The sequence below is a fragment of the Lampetra planeri genome, chromosome 15 (genome assembly GCF_965212315.1).
Source record: "Lampetra planeri chromosome 15, kcLamPlan1.2.h2, whole genome shotgun sequence".
Taxonomy (NCBI): domain Eukaryota; kingdom Metazoa; phylum Chordata; class Hyperoartia; order Petromyzontiformes; family Petromyzontidae; genus Lampetra; species Lampetra planeri.
Genome location: NC_136121.1, coordinates 14,501,585 through 14,518,518, shown reverse-complemented (window position 1 = coordinate 14,518,518; position 16,934 = coordinate 14,501,585). Strand labels below are relative to the sequence as shown.

The following is a 16,934-nucleotide window of genomic DNA, read 5'->3' as shown; positions in this document are numbered from 1 at the left end:
ACACATTCTCTCTCACACACACATTAACACACACATTCTCTCTCACACACTAACACACACAATCACACACACATTGTCTCTCACACAGAATAACACACACACAATAACACACGTACATTCTCTCACACACACACAATAACACATATTTTCTCTCACACAAACACAATAACACACACACAATAACACACAATAACACAACATGCTCTCTCACACAATCACACACACACGCTATTTCTCACACACACAATAACACACACACACAATCACACACACGCTATTTCTCACACACACACAATACCACGCACACACACACAATCACACACACACGCGCTATTTCTCACACACAATGACACACACAATAACACACACACAATCACACACACACGCGCTATTTCTCACACACAATAACACACACACAATCACACACACACGCTATTTCTCACACACGCACTCTCACGCTCACTCAGCTATTACTCTCGGGCGAGAAAAATAGTACTGGTAGGAACCTCCTGGTTACACCAGCCCACAGGGGATTATTGTGTCCGTCCGTCGTGCATCCAAACATGGGAGGGGTGGGGCTGGGTGGAGAGGGGAGGGTGGGCAGGGGCTGGGTGGGGAGGGTGGGGAGGGACTGGTCACCCCGTGGTGCCCTTATACAACTCAACGTTTAACCTACTCACGCCGGCTTGTGCCCGCCCTCTCCGTCGGGCATATTTGCAGAATACACCACGCCGCCGTTGACCCTGCAGGCCATTGACCGAGCAACCCAACGTCCCTACCAGCTCCCTCCGCAGGAAAGTGTTTTCCACTAATTTTGGGAAACAAAATTGCCGGCATATAAATTAACGTTTTAATCACCTCACATTGATGTTAACATGTATAACATCGTTTTAATCACATCACATTGATGTTAACATGTGTAACATCGGATATTATAAATCATGCAAACATATGGATTACGTAAACGCTTTCGATCCTACGATTGTCGTCGGGAGTGCTGAGCGATGATGACGTCAATGTGCAACAACCATTTGGCGCTGGTTCATTTGTTTTTGTCTTGCCAAGCGACGTGGATCCTCTGGTCGGTGTCAGGCGATGTGGATCCTCTGGTCGGTGCCAGGCGATGTGGATCCTCCCCCGGGTCTCTTCCAGGGTGGAGCTACCTCCCAGGAGCGCACCTCCAGGCTCAACGTGAGCTCCTATGGAGTCATCTTCACAAGCGTGCGCGTGCCCCCCGCCGCTCCCTCCCCCCTCCATAGCCTCCACCCCCACCCCATGAGGCACGCACAGACGAACAGTTGTATTATTATTATTGTGATTGTGTCCATGATTTCGTATTAAATCTCTGCACAAAGAACGTCGAGAATATCTTGCCGCGTCATAGCCACATTGTGGCAGTAAGGAAGAGCCACAGACGAGCGGGAATTGCAGCAGCTACGGGATGAACCGGCGTCCCAAGCTCTGCAGTCCTCTACACGTCAAGGTGCTCTCTGCTAATTATGGATGTTTACACGTGGGCAACACTCACGCATGCGTGCGTGCATGGGGGTAACGCTCGATCCCATACAGAAGGAGCAGGTGGTTTCAACATGCTTGCTGTACTGCATTCTCCTGGCGAGACAGGCCCGGTACGGCTCCCGCTCGACGCCCATGGGGGGAGAGTTCCACACACAACGTCTGTGCGTGGTCCACCAACCCGTTACTCTCGAACCACGCAGTCCATGCGGAGCGCCCACGTGGTGTCGCGCTCGCCTCTGTCTCGCGCCGTGACACAGAGGATCTATTCCGGTGACGTTGTGGGGGGCAGCGGGGGGAGGCGCGGAGGGAGGGGGCGTGGGGGGGGGGCTTCTCGGAAACGCTGGGATGCTTCGCCGTTGGGTGGCGGACCTGATCGCTCAGGAGCGTGCGTCAACATCGCTCGCGCCCTTAGTCAGAGTGAGCCCACGTGGCCTGGGCTCCTTCGGAGGAGCAGGAGGAGCCAGACGACGCGAACTCTCTCTCAGGAATCCCTTTCGCCGTGGCCAGCAGCAGCGGACCTCACCATCGGCGTTCAGCTTTAGAGCCACATCGCTGTTGCTGCTACTGCTGCTCCCGCTGCCATCATGCTCACGAGTAGAAGAGAACTCGTGGCCTCAGCGATTCTATCCACATTCGCGATTCCATCCGGGGGGCAAAGCTCCCCTCGGTTGCTCCCCCCCGGCTGCTGCCGCGCGGCTCGGGGCTCGCCTCTCCGGCTGCTGCTGCTGCTGCTTCTCGTCCTGGTGGGTAACGTTTTGTTTGACACCGACAAATCTGACCCCCCCCCCCCTCCTATCCTCCTCCTATCCCCCGCATCTCCCCCTTTATCTCCATACTTTACCATCACGACAACTTTCAGATTCGAGTATTGTTGTGCGCGGCTCACATCAGATCCATGGGACCCCTCGTAGCCTCCGCCCCCCACCTCCCCCCCCCTCTTCACCAACGCACACTGAACTAGCGTGGTGAAGTATGGCCAGACAGCCAGGAATGGCCGGCAAGGCGTGCGGAGGGCCTTCATCCAGCAGCGGATTGACATAGGGGCTGCACAAAATCCACATCATCATCATCAACGTCATGAGCATGATCATGATGATGATCATCGTCATCATCAGCAGTGATCAGGATGCCAACTCGAGTCCCTGCGACCCTCACCGCTGTTAACTTCTCCTTGACCCCGTCCCCCGGCGCTGGCTCCCCGTGGAATCGATGTCTCGTGGAAAAATCGTTCCACGCCGACCACGGGAGTCAACGATTTCCCCGTCAGCACGACGGGCACAGCCACCGTGCGCAACCGAGCGAGCCCCGCGCCATGAGCCAGCCGTGAAACAAACACGCCACCTACCCTCCCACCCACCCATCCACCCACCTATCCACCCACCAACCTACCCATTGACCAACGTATCTACCATCCCACCCACTTTCCCAGCAACCCCCGACCCATCTACACAGCCATCCATCCAGCCTGCCACCCAGCCACCGACCCACTCCGCCTACCCACCCATACACCTACCGACCCCCCCCCCCCAGCACAGCTAGCCACACACCTACATATCCAACCAATCACCAGTCTACCCACACACCAACCCCCCCACCCGCCCGCCCCCCAATCCGCCTGCCATATAACAGGCGGTGGTGGTGGTGGTTGTGGTCGAGAGGGTCGTTCCGGGGTTACTTTTATCAGAAAAGAGCATTGCAGCAACATCTATTGTTGTACTGTACTATGCTGCGACGACTGTGCCAGGGGGGTGAAGGGAGAGGACGAGAGGGAGGGGGGCGTGTGCTGGAGCCCCCCACACGAACACTCACGAACCCTGCCCCCCCCTGCTCCCCTCCCCTAACGCGCAGAATGTGTCTATAAATAATACCCGCGCCCTCTCCCCAGTACACCCACCCCCTCCCTCTATCCGCCGCTACGCTTCCAGACATTGTTTCTTCCGTTACTCATCCTGCGGGATTCACCGCCATGGCGAACCTTTGTCAATCCACTGCTGGCTTAGTGTCGCTTCACGCCGTGCGGCGCGTGAGTGTTGTTTGACCATACTTCACCACGCTGGCAAGTGCGGGTCCTTATAGTGGGGAGGTTGCCCACGACCGATTTCTGACATCACTCGCCACGGACGACAGTCCAGGCCCGGATTAGAACTCGGGTAGCTAGGTACGTAGCCCGGTGCTCTAACCGCTACCCCCCCCCCCATCCACGTGTAGTTACGGGCATAGACCTCCCGTGTCCGCCCCGTGGGGCTGTCGCTGTCAATCTCCAGGGCGCTGCGCTCCTCTCGAGGGCCGTGGGCTGTCGGCTCTTCACGAGGGCACGGCGCGGTAGCCGGGCGATCAGCAGCACGAACATTCTCACTCGGGCCTCTGTCTTAGCACAACACTGGCTCCTGTTTACCTCGGTGTGATCATTATAGCTTTAACCTCTGCTTCGTGCTGAAGTTGAATTGCATCATCTACGGACACACTTCACAGACGGACAGAGCTAATTGATTAACGCCTTCAACCTAAGTTGTAAATTATAAAACAAAATCTCCCGCATAGTCGCACGGCCTTCTGAGAGAGTATACCATGTCTGTATGTTGGACTTCTTTGGCATCGTCAGTGGTCAACCGCGCTAATCGCAGGTGCGGGGGAAGGACAGGAAACTAAAACACATTCAACGCAAGCAACATTCTGGACCGGTTTCCACATTCAGTGTCTCATCAGCAGGGTCAGGCTCGCCTTAAGCAGCACTGCTCAACTGCCCCGTGACCTCTCCGTGACCTCTCAGTGTCCAGCGCGTGCAGGGCCCGCGGCGCTGCCGGACTCGCGGGGCCTCGAGCCTCTCAAGGCCCCCCCCCCAACCCTCTCCGCCCCCACACCGCCCTCACCCCTCACCCCCCCCCCCCATGGGCCCCCCAAGTCGCGACTTCTCGCCGTGACCCGCGCCCCTTGCTCACATCCCTGGCATTTCCAGCGCTATTATTAAACTGCTCTGCCACCCGACACCGCTCGGTCCCCACACCCCTCCCCACTTGCGCTGCCGGCAGCCGCCAGCCAATTTGAGCAACAACCCCCACCCCGCGTGCCCCCCCCCGCATGCTCAAGGGGACCGACCCAGCGGTGGCGCACAGATTCACTGCTGGTAGCCACGGGGCCTCCTCGGTGGGTGACATGGGGCGCTTGGGTCACTGAAGCCCGGGGAGGGGAGGGTGGGCAGCAGTGGTGTGGCGTGACTGGTGATGGGTCCAGCCCGATCACCAGTGAGTCACACAGAGATCCATAGGCTAGCATAGAGGCGCGTAAACTCACACGGAGACGGTATGGGCCTTGGTGCAAGGAGTTACGTTCATCCCCCGTGTTATTTTGCTCCCCCTTTCATATCCCAGTGTCTGGAACCCCAGCCCCCATCTGGTCCCTGTAGCCTGGTGCAGCTGCACCGCCTGCACACTCGGTGCTGCTGCATGAGTCGTGTGAGTCGTGGGCAGGCGCGGGGGTCCCGCCATGCGGGACGCGTTAGGGGCACAGGGACGTAAGGAGACAGAAAGGGAGAGAGAGGGCGAGCGGCTGAGAAAGTGAGAGACGAGGGAGAGGAGGGAGTTCATGCACCTGGCAGGTGAGTGCGCAGAAGGGTACCACGTGATTGCTACAGAGGCGCGGGTCCGTGTGCGCGCACAACAAAGCCAACAACAGCGACAACAGCAGCCGATATGTTCACCCCTCTTCCTCAACCCCCCCCCCCTCGTCCCCCACCCCTCCCCCCCTCGCCCCCCACACGCGGCTTCACCGATCGTCCGTGCAGGTGAAGCTCCCCCACTTGACCTCAGGCCCGTGCGACCCCAGTGAGCAGGGCCAATGGTAAGGAAATGTTGCCACTGACCATAGAGCCGCGCCGTGGACTCGTGTAACGTAGACGGCGAGACGACTGACCGGCCTGGAAGAATGGGCCACGCTCCCATCTCGAGGGGCTCTCTAGAGCGGCCTCTAGAGCGATACACTTCAGGGCTGCGCCTTTAGCTCTACCCGTCCTCTCACACCGAGTATCCCAGTGGCGTGGCGATCGCGTGCGCAGGCGGTGCAGCTGCCACGGGGCCCACGGGCACGACGAGACCACGCCAGCCACAACAGTCGCAGCGATGAACACGCATCTGCTATAATTCTCGTTCTCATTGAACATCGCTCGCCATGTGGAGACTTAGCAGCGGACACATTCGCATCAACAACACTGCGCTCTTTCCTTGCCCCACAAACCGTGAAAATTGCCCTTGCCAGCGACTCCTCCTCACCCACAGCCACCACCAGCACCATCATCATTGCCACATCTGCGCTGGGCAGGGGATAAGGAGGCGAGGTACCTGAGCTGATTAATTTTTCACGGAGCTGCAGGGCGCAAGACAATGAGAGGAGCGTGGAAAGAGCCCGCGGCCAGAACAATAGCGGCGACACCTGCCCGCGCACCACCACCGCCACCACCACTCCCACCGCTCCCCTCGTTACACGGCCCTCATCACCGACCCACACTGAGGCTCGGTGATGAGGGCTCGGTTATGAAGAAGTTAACTGAGGGGGTCGTGACAGAAACCTAAACCAACAACTACTACCGATAACAACTACCAATAGCCACTACCAACAACAACTACTAACGACAACTACCTCTACCAACAAGCACAACAACAACCACTCACAACAACCACGAACAATTGCCGAGAGTGGTCAAAACGTATTGATTGAAAACTAACAACCATAAACCATAATCACCAACTTTTACAACACACCACCACCACCAAAAAGTGGTGAACAACCACCACCAAAAGTAGACAACAACTACGCGCCAACATTTATCAACCACCAAAAGTGATTAACACGCACGAGTGGTGAAACACCAATCACCACCACCAACCACCAACCACCACCACCACCTCACCTGGCCCCGCGCTGCTGCTGTGGCGAGCCCGGCGCTGTGTGTCCACTCTCTGCGCGAGCTCTGCTCTTCTCAGCTCTTCTCTCCCAACTGTCCAGACATTTACAAACCCCCCTCTGCTGCCTCTACTGCTGCTGCTGCCAAAACGGCAAATTCAGCTGTGACAGCCGCCCCGGCTCCGGGGAGGGGGTGTGGGGTGTGAGGGGGTGAGGCTTGTGGAGTGGGGGGGGGGCAAAGGGTGGGGTTTTGGGTGATGGACACGTGCTCACGGGGGTAAAGATCCAGCCACTCATCCCACCCCCCCTACACCGATTCTTTCCGTGCTACGATTCAAGAATCGATGTCGATGTTTGTCTCGTTCAGGCTGTCTCTCTGCTACGTGGTGAGCAGCAGAGGGCGGTACAGAAACGTCCCCCGCTGTTGTGTTGTGACGCTATGCTCCCAAGTCCATGCTGCTCGCCTTTCACCAACCAACTCGCACTGACCAGCGTGGTGAATTATGGTCAAGTAACCCCCCCCCCTCCCTACGACTCGAACGGTGTGGTCAGGCTCTCGCCCATCATATTGTCCGTCTCGTTTGTATTGTCCGTCTCATTCGTATTGTTCTTCTCGTTTGTATTGTCCGTTTCTCTCCATTAGCATGAACGTAACATTTACAAATAATTTTCATGCAATTTACATACATCGTTAATAATCGATTCCTGTACACACGATTCGATGCTTGTGCTTCGGACGTAACAATCGATTCCCATCGATTGTTGGTGTCAGGCTCGAGTCGAGGAATGTGGAAGCCGGCACGCGCGGTGAATGAGACGCAACAGCTGCTCTGGAAAGGAACGCTGCAGCCAAATCCGCGCTGCTCTTGGCACCTCGAGGCCGGTGTAATGGGCAGCCGGAATCGTCCGAAGCATCGTTCCGATGATCATTTATGACGCCGGGTCCACCTCGATGGGGATACAGGGTACAACAATAATATTATGGACAGACGTCCCATGCACTCTCGTGGTGGTGCCTTACGCCAATGATCCCTACTCCAAGCCAGCTCCAGCAGCGATCTGGAGCATAGCGAGTGACAAATTCATCGCTGGGGATTCGGGTTGGGTAGGAATAAATAAAGTTCGGGCTAGATCGTTGGGTTATATTTAAGGGTTATATTAGGGTTTATGGTTAGTGAATATGATTGGGGTCAGGGTACCTGTTTGGGAATATTCGTAGGGGATGTGGTAGGGTTAATGTTCGGGCAATGGTTGGAGTTATTGTTCGGGGTTGGGGTTCGAGTTGATCAAGTACACTTGTTGGCTGTCGCACTATCAGAGCAGTCGTGTGACCCAAGCCGCAGCTTCCTCTCAGAGCCCCCTCGGGAGTGGTGTGGGGGGCTTAAGGACCAAGGGGTCCGGATAACTCAGGGGTCCTGGGGACTTCAGCGTGGAGTCGCCGAGGCACCGATCAAGTCTCTACGCGGCGCGGGATTCGGTATCGGATTTCCCGGGGGGGTCGCGGCTGTGCGATGACTTCTCCTGTCAAGCGAAGGCATCGCAGCGGCAACGGGGAGGGGGAGCTGGGTGGGGGGGCGGTGGAGGGGGGCGGGATGAGGGGTCCGGAGGTGAGGACGGCAGAGGAGAGGGGGAGGGGGTGGTGGGGCAGCGAGTGTCCTCCTGACAACGAGAAGTGGGCCCTGCTGGACTGGGCCACTGTAGAACAGTCGTCACCGTTGGCTGGGAAGATTCAGTCGGGACAATTAACCTCCCTCCCCCCCCCCTTTGTGTCCCCTAACATGGCCCCCCGCCCGTGGGGGTGGAGACGCCCTCCATGACTCCCTTACCTGCTCCTCCAGGGATTCTGGCTCTTCCAGGGGGTTCCACTCAGCGTGCTCGCGGACCAGCGCGCTGACGAGTCTGTGGAGGCAGCAGAGGTGAGGGTTGCTCCATTGTCACCGCCGCGTGCTCCAAAACGTACACGGGGAGCGGGGATCCGTGACGCGCGTCGGCGGGTCGCCGCCTCGTCTGCCACTGACCCTGCGACTCCGATCCACCCGCGGTAGTCCTGCAAGCCTCGTGATGGAACTGGCCAACGGCGTGCTCACAGTAGAGCCACGGTAAAACCCATCCCGTTATTGTCCGCGGCGCTCGTCCGGGAATAGCGGAGCCCAGGCGCGAGTCGTTAAACACACAGGGAGCGCGACGCGCAGGAATTCACGAAACATTCCCGACGCCCCCCCCCCATCGCTCTGTGCCCCCCCCCCACTGCCATCCGCTCGCACCCTCCTAACCTCTCCCCCCGTCAGCGGCCGCTTTGTGATGCGGACAGCGGGAAGGGGGGTGGAGAGGGTGGAGGGGGGTGGAATGGGATGTAGGGGGGTGTAGGGGATGGAGGGGTGGAGGGGGTGCTGCTGAACTCGAGCCAGGGTCCTCATCGCCGGGGGTCGCTGAGACGCGCCACGGTGACGGACGCGGAGGAGCGATCGGGACGATGGGGCTATGGGCGCCTCCGAGCGCCCAGGGGAGCTGCAGGCGAATGTTGTCCCCAGATCGCCAAGAGACAGCGCCTCTTGCCCGACACACAGCACAGAGGAGGTGGGGGCCCTGTTGGCCCGGGGGGTGGGGGTCCGGGGCCCCGCGTTCCCAGGCGGTCGGGTTACAGTGCGCGCGGGCACAGAGGGGCCTTTCTCTACCGGGCACGGACTCGTCGCCACGCACCTTCCCCTCTCTCTCCCTAGAGAAGGGGCTCTTTCAGGAGGGGTCTGGGGGGGGGACGGGGGGGGGGGTGAAGAGGAGAGGGACTCTCTGGTCAGCGAGTCGCTGCACGCTCGCCACTCCACGCGCAGACTGCGCCATTCGCTTGCGCGCTGCCGCCTCACGTCAATAGCACCGGGGCTCTGAAGGAAAATTAAACACATGATAGACGACGTTTCGGGCAATGGCCCTTCTTCATAACACAGAAGCGTCAATACCCGAAACGTAACCTCGTGTGTATTTTTCTCTTTGTTTAGGCCACGGTGTTATTGACCGAATGTGTTGAGTTTGTCTTTATTCGTGTTAGTATTATTATTAACTGTGCGAGTGCACAATCGCCAACGCAGCGGCAGCTTCTCACCAAACAATTCGCTTCACAGGCGGTGGGAGTTGAACAGGGACCGGCATCTCCAGCGCCTGCAGGTGGGTTGGGCGTTCGTTCGGGGTTGAGGGCTCTGAAGCGGCATCAGAGCCGCAGTCTTCCCGGGGCTGGCTCCGACGGGTACGGCACCGGCCACAGGGCCTGCAGCAGCAGCGGCGGCAGCGGCGGCAGCGGCAGCAGCGCCGCTTCCCCTGGGAACTCCTGGGACGCTTCGCTTCGTTTACCCCCCCCCGCGACCCCTCCGCACCCTGCAACGTGCTATTGATAGCTTGGGAGGCCTTCATCTAGCAGTGGATAGCTCTTCATTGCTGATGCTACGACTGCTGCTGCTGACGACGACGAAGTTTAAATGTCTCAATGCCCGATGCATCGTTTGTCTTCACACTCAACAGAACATTTTGCCTGCCTCCCTTGGAAGAGGCACTTTGATGTCACGTCATTATCTATCCACTGCTGGTTGAAAGCCTCCCTGAGCCGCCGTCACCTCTACGCGGCCCAGGCCTGCTGCCATCCATCTCACTCCTGCGCGTGAACCGATCACACCGCTCCATCTCCGCGACGGTCGTCTCCTCGGGAGCGGCCTCTCTCCCGGGCCCGCGCGGGAGCGGGTTGGGAGTCGGAGCCATTGGCAGGGATGCGCGGAGTCGTCACGCGCACTCGTGGAGTCGCGTGCGCGCGCGTTACCCGAGTGGTTACCCCAGCGGAAACGAGCGTGCGTTGTAACCCCGATCAGATGTTATCACCCGCCGCTCTGTGTCATCATAGTCTGTGTCATCATAGTCTAAACATGACAGAATGGGGAGGGGTGGCGCTCATCTTTATAGACGGCTCTCTGAGCCAGCGATGGAAATTCCACATTCGCATGGCGGGCAATGGTCCGCACACAAAAGCGACCACTGCTGACGTGACACGGAGCGGGGATCGCTGCTCGGGAACTCGGGGACGTTGCCGACGCAAAGTGCACGCGCGCGAGAGTTTCGAACGCTACGCGTGACAGTCGAAGAGTCGAAGTTTGCGCGCGACTTCGGAAGAAGTCACCGCGCCCACCGAACTCCAAAAAAACAAATCCACTTGCCAGGTGAATCGGTCCGAGTTTTTGAGACTCGCAAAACTCACACCGAGCCGTGGATACGCGGAGTCCGCGGCGGGAGGAGTTTGGGAGCTCCCCCCCCCCCCCCGACAGCTTGACCCCAGCTTACCTGTACAACGCGACCCCGTCCCGCAGCGCGCAGCGAAGATCCACGCCTTCCAAGCTGACCCCCGTCACGGCCTGGGAGACCGCGCCGGGCAGCAGGGAGGGAGGCGCAGCGGGTAAGGGGATGGAGGCAGGCACCGGGGCGCGGGCAGCAGGGAGGAGGGAAGGGCGCGCACACATCGCTTCATTATTCAGGGCGCTCTCGCTCGTCAGCGCGCGGGTCGGGTGTCCGGCGCGTTCCCTACAAAGCGGCGCGACAGCGGCAGCAGCGGCAGCAGCAGTGGCACCTCCCGCCCGCCCGTCACGCTCACCTCGACCCAGCGCCGAGCTTCCTCCGCCGCAGCGCGGATCCGGGAATCCCGGCGGGTTTCCTGCGAAGCCATCGGGGGGTGCACGGGGCGAGGGGCGGCCAGAATGGAGGAGGGGGGTCGCTCGGGACTTGACGTTCACGGCTCGCCCGCGCTCCGTCTCCTCCGTGGCGGTTCGCGCGCGGCGTGGAGGAGCAGTGACCCGGGGGTAGCTAAGGGGCTCGCCCCCCCCTTCCCTCACTCTCTACCTCCGCCCCCCCTCTCTCCTCGCCAGGCGTTGCTCTTACACGAGTTGGGACCCCCCCCCCGCCCCGCCCCCGTCGAGTCGCTGCTGCCCCCGCGTCGCTGGGGGGATGAGCCGACCTCGCGCGCCGCTCGCACTCCGCGCATGCGCATCGCGGCGCGACGCACGGGAGGAGCGGTGGGGCAGAGAAGTTGAAGTCGGGGGAGAGGGAGGGGGCTCGCGGAGAGAGGGTGGCGACGTGTAGACACGCGCCTCGAGTGCTGGCCACCCACCCCCTCGTGTGCCGCGCCGGCCTTCATAGGCGCTCGCTAACAGCGCTTGCCCCGAATGGAGGTTACATCTCTCAGGGGGGATCTTTGGCTTTGTTAAGTTCTGATCGGTATGGCTCACGTGCCTTGTACACTGTCATCGTCATCATCGTTATCATCATCAACATCACATGTCATTGTCGCGATTGGAAATCATCAGTCAGCTATCACTTCGCCAAACATTATCAAGGGGTCAGTCAGCATCAAACAGTCGTTATCATCATGAATTCGTGATTATCACCCACGGCAAGCCATTATCATTGCAGTTGTCGTCGTCATCAATCTTCAATGTCAATGGTCATCAACCTCATTACGTCATTAAACTACGCTTTCATATAAATCAATGCGGGGGTGTGTGGAGTGGGCACTGAGGGGCGGGGTTCTCTCCACGAACTGTGAAGCGTTGATCAAAAACAGCTCTTCCTCCTGGTCCCTCCCTCCTCATCTCCCTCTGCTCTCATCACCCCTCTCCCTCCCTCTCTCCGTCCTTCTCCCTCCCTCTCTCCTCTCTCCCTCCCTCTCTCCCTCCCTCTTTTTTTTTAAACGATCAGACGAGAAAGATGCTCAGTCTTTCGGCACTTTACTTCGTTCATCGTGTCGTTTGTTTGTATTTTTTAAATCAAAGATTTAACGCGAGTTTCCCGTGTAACATTAGTCCCATTGTGTGTTACCGGTGTTCATAGACACCAATAAGAAAAACAAATCAACCTCAAAACACCCATCGCCAGATCCCCTGCTGCTGCGCTACCAGCACCATAGCGGCGAAGGCACCTGCCTGACCTCCCTCCCCTCCCCTCCCTCCCCTTTTTTACCATTCTTTTATTGAATTTCTTCTAAATCCCTAAGTAAGCTTGAACATTACAATAATTAAAAAGAACATCAGCTGCAATACACAGTAACTACTTACTGCAGACCTTGGCATATCAGGTGACCAAACACAGCACTGAGTAAACAACCAGCACACGGGGATGGTCGGTACCCAAAACATGTAGTACCTAGGTAAGCAATGGCAGTGAGCACACCCTCATGGGGAGCCAACCCGACGCCAAACAGTCAAAAAAAACTTACAAAAAAACCTGCGGAAAGTACTGCTCTCTCTTTTCCACAAGCAGGTACACAGCATAAAAATTAAATCTACAAACATTCTCAACATTCGGCGCATATACACACAAATTACATAGGATCTGGTTGTTGTACATTAGGTCTACTCAGATTCTATTGTCCCCTGTGATATAAAATACTCCACTAATATACCAATTGCAACAGGAGACAACCGTGGCTCAAACTTGGGTTTACTAATTGGGTATGCCCTTGAGAATTGAGTCATCATTCAAGGATGTTGGCATCTAGGATCCCATCTTATGACTGGTTGGTTTAGACGCCTTTACTTTGAGTAAGTCCAGGCAAAGGCGGCAACTCCAGCCTTCCCCTGGGTACTCAGACATGGCAGGGCTGAAACAATACATGTGATAAACACGGTCGCAGTCATTGCAAAACAGCAGCTGGTCGCCATTCTCATAGGCGCCGCAAATGTTGCAGCGCTTGCAATCAATGCACTGCCAACGGTAAGTCTTGATGGCGGTGCTCATGTTTGAAGTGTACTCCAAACAGGACGGGTGTGCAGAAACTCCACAATCGGAACAGGAAACCAATTCTTCCGATTGTCCCGTCTCCTTGTTCTCCAAATCGCAGTAGTTGCTAGGGTTTGCCAGCCCATCAGGACCTTTTTTGGCTTTGAGGTCCTCCGAGCGGCGCGTGACAGGTGTGGCGGGCGCGAGTCCTTGTCCTCGCCCTCCTCATCCACTAAGCGGCTGTGCGTGTAATGACAGCCCAGCCCAGGGCGGTTCTTGTACCGCTTCCCGCAAAGGTCGCAAATGTCGCATGCAAACGGCTTGCCTTTATCCTCCTGTGCTGCTGCTTCATTCTTCTTCCTGGTCCCAGCTGCTGCCTTGCCGGGGTCCTGTTTGGGCTCCTCCGTGCTCTTGGCTGCTCGCGTTTCCTGGGAGCCCTCGGCCCCCTTGCTGGGCGCGCCGTCGAGGTCTGAAGTGCGACCCTCTTCATTTGTGTCCTTCGCCACTTCGCAGATTGCGGTTTCCCCCGCTTCCATCTCAGGCTCCAGATTTTCATCAGGCGTCTTGCGCTTGGTTCCTGCACGGGGCTTCTTCCCTCTGCGTGTCCCACTTCTAGGGGTATCTGGGATGGCGAAGACCCCGTCCTTGCCACCAGTGCTCTCCGCATCTCCCTCAGGCGTCGGTGCGATGTCCGACTCCAACTCTGGGAGATCTTTAAAGGGACTGACCTCATCCCCACTGGTCTCTGGAGATAATGAAGCCGAGTCCTCCTTAAATTTCCTCTTCAGAGGTCCGGCTGTCGATGACGGCTGGGTGGCTGGCTGAGCCTCGGTCTCCATGTCAGTAGCTGGGGTTGGAGCGAGGTCTACCGCCACCTCGCGTGATCTCCGTGGTGAGGGACCCTCTCCTGAGTCACTTGCTGGGTGTGCTTCCTTATCACCCTTTTCCACCGTTGTCTCGCTGGTAGATTGGGCATTTGCTGTCATCGGGCAGTGTTTTTTAACATGCCCCTCTGCTTTGCAAAGGTTGCATTTTAGCACGTCCTTGCAGTAAAACAGCCTATGGGCCCTTCCTCCATTCATGACCACAAAGGAGCCCTCTTCAAGCTGCCCATTGGGCACCAGCATGTAGACCTGCCTTCTAAAAGACAAGACATGCCTCAAGGCAGGATTTTTGAGGCCCAGAGGCACACGCTGAAGGTTGGAAGTCAGCGTGCCCAACTTAGCTAGGTGATCTTGGATGTCTTTATCGGGAATGTGGTTGGGGACGTTGGATACGATCACGCGTACCGACGGTGATGACATTGGCTCCAAGGTAAGGTGCCAATCGCCAACCGTCAGCCCCTTCTCCATGGCGGCATTTGCCACCTTTTCAGACTCCATGAAGAAAACCACTCTTCCGCTCACCTTGGAGGCGTACCTTATCGAGCCCCCTGGCACGATAGCGCGCAGCGCATCCACGTAAACTTCAATCGGAACATCGTGAGAAGCCGGGCAGCGGATCCCAGCCTCCCGTGGAGGCTCTGGGTGCTGCTGCTGCTGCAGGTGCCTTGCAGACCCCAGAGACGGGTCTTGCGTAGGTGCGGTAGCTCTCGCGTACGTTGTTGCGGGTCGGGTGGACATATTCACGTGTGTGAGATGTCACGCACAACTAAGAAAGCAAACCTCTCTACTTTCTTAAGTCAGGAAAAAAATTACCAAAAAAAACAATAAACGTAACAAAAAATATATATAAAGATGGTCAAATTTGTGTTATGACCACCTTCTGCCGATTATTGTTACTGCTGCCCACCCAAAGCTCCCCTGGAGAGAGTACAATTATTTTAAGTCCTTGGTTTTTGTTTTTTTTACAAGAGGAGGAAAAAAAACGAAAACGTAAGAAAAAAGCACACCAATAAAAATAAAATAATGTAAACACGCTCGCAGCAATAAACAAGAGGGGATTCTAAAGGGGATGTCTGCCCTGCACCCACACCGGCCGGTGTGGTACAGTGCGAACACGGGTGTGAAACACGTGGGAGCACACCAGACAAAGGAACAAAAAAAAGACACGAAAAACACGAAAAAGAATCACGAAACTCAAAGATTGCTAAAGGAACTCAAGATCGAAAAGAAAGCAAAGAAAAGTGTGATTATGAAATCAACTATCAAAATAAAAGTAGAGGATTGTGTGGAAAAAAAACCAAACACACCTTTCCACTGCAGTGAGCGCCGCCGCGCACTGAACAGTGAAAACAATACAAAAGAACAAAGAAAGAAAGAGAAAGGACGTCTAAATTAACAAACAAACTGATCACAAATGTGTATAAAGCAAGACACTTACTGTTGGTGAAAAGAAATCCCAAAAAAAGGGTGAGAAAAATAAAGTTTTTAGAGGTAAAGGCAGGAGCCCTGGGTGAACGCGTCTCTCTCCCCCCTCCCTCCCCCCCCGCGGAGTCCCCGGGGAAGTTCAGCCCCTGGAGACGTTCGGCCACCGCCGTGGCTACAGGCACGAGGCGACGTGGGGGGCGAGCGGGGGATGAGTTACCCTCACATCGGCTATTGTGGATTTAGTTCCGTTTAGCTCTGTCCACGATGTTCACTCAAGAACGTGTTCGTCTAACGGCAATGTTAGTACTCTTTGGGCAATATTCGTCTAAGTGCAATGTTGGTCTATGCATGCTTCTTGAACTTCGTTCGCACCGTACGTAGCCAACCGTGCTCATAGGAGGTGAGGAAGTACAACAAACTTTATACAAAAAATCAGTTCAAAATCAATTAGTTTTCAATCTACGAGCAATGTTAGTCTCTGGACAATGTTCGTTTATGGCAATTCTAGTCTATGGGCAATGTTGGTCTATGTGTAATGTTAGTCTATGGGCAATGTTAGTCTGTGAGTCTCGATTTTAGTTGATGGGTTAGTATATAAACCAATGGGCCTCAGTGACGTAGCGTGGCCTCCTGTCCGCCTGGGCGTCTCCGGCCCGTGGGTGCTGGCGCAGTTGCACCGCCTGCACACCCAGGAGCGACGCCGCGGGCCGCTCCACCGTTGTGGCAGCTGGCGAGTCGTGAGCAGTCCCACCCCGTGGTCGGCAGGCGGCGGAGGGGCGACGCGGGGCGAGAATGCGCGTGGCGAGTCTAAAGAGTTCTCTCCGACCCACAGAGATTCGATGGGCTCTGACGATTCATAGCTTCGAGCGATTAATCGTCATCATTTTCAGCCATGGTCAGTCCACTGCTGGATGAAGTCCTCCCCCAAGCTGTCCCCAAGTTCTCACGCGGCCCTGCGATGTAATGATCCGTTCAGCGCCTGCTCGACGCACCACAATTTTATTTCATCATCGCTCCGTCTCCCGCTCCTCGGTGGGACGTGCTTTCGGACGCGTTCCTTGCCTTGGCTGCCGCTCCGTCATCATCCTTGACCATCGTCCCTCCTGTCCGTGACGCCTCCTGCCCAAGCCCCACTCACTTCGCGCGATGCCATCCCACGCGTCTTCTCTCGTCCACGTCTTCCCCTTCCTGTCTCTCAACTCGGGAATTAAAGACACAAGCCACAGTGGTGCGACTGTGGCCACGCGACCCAGGCCATGGACCTATACAGTCACCTAGAGACACATGGAGACTCAGGGAGATACATTTCAGAAAAGCCATAGCAGTGCGATTGGAGCATTTCAACCCAAACTATATACCACGTAGTAAATCCATAGAGACTCATACAGTACATATATACATAGAGATCCATAGAGAGCCATAGAGACACATTTAGTTAATTTAAAAGCAAGTCATTGTGCGATTTGG

The 16,934-nt window shown here is 56.6% G+C and overlaps 2 protein-coding genes across 2 annotated transcripts in view; both read right to left on the bottom strand.

Annotated features, from left to right (window-relative positions):
- LOC144722809 (uncharacterized) overlaps nucleotides 1-11,224 on the bottom strand; it is a 38,428-nt gene extending 27,204 nt beyond the window's left edge. Inside the window, exons 1-3 of the mRNA XM_078601244.1 lie at nucleotides 11,039-11,224; nucleotides 10,732-10,802; nucleotides 8,241-8,313 (exon numbers count right to left, since the gene is read on the bottom strand). Coding sequence (XP_078457370.1) covers nucleotides 8,241-8,313; nucleotides 10,732-10,802; nucleotides 11,039-11,110 — 216 coding nt within the window. The 5' untranslated portion in view covers nucleotides 11,111-11,224. The remainder of the gene's footprint in view (nucleotides 1-8,240; nucleotides 8,314-10,731; nucleotides 10,803-11,038) is intronic.
- Nucleotides 11,225-12,238: 1,014 nt separating this feature from the next.
- On the bottom strand, nucleotides 12,239-15,565 carry LOC144722810 (uncharacterized). Its single transcript, XM_078601247.1, is given in 2 exon segments — nucleotides 12,239-13,358; nucleotides 13,361-15,565. Coding segments are annotated over 2 exon segments (1,845 nt in total). The 5' UTR covers nucleotides 14,781-15,565; the 3' UTR covers nucleotides 12,239-12,933.
- Between the last annotated feature and the right edge of the window lie 1,369 nt (nucleotides 15,566-16,934).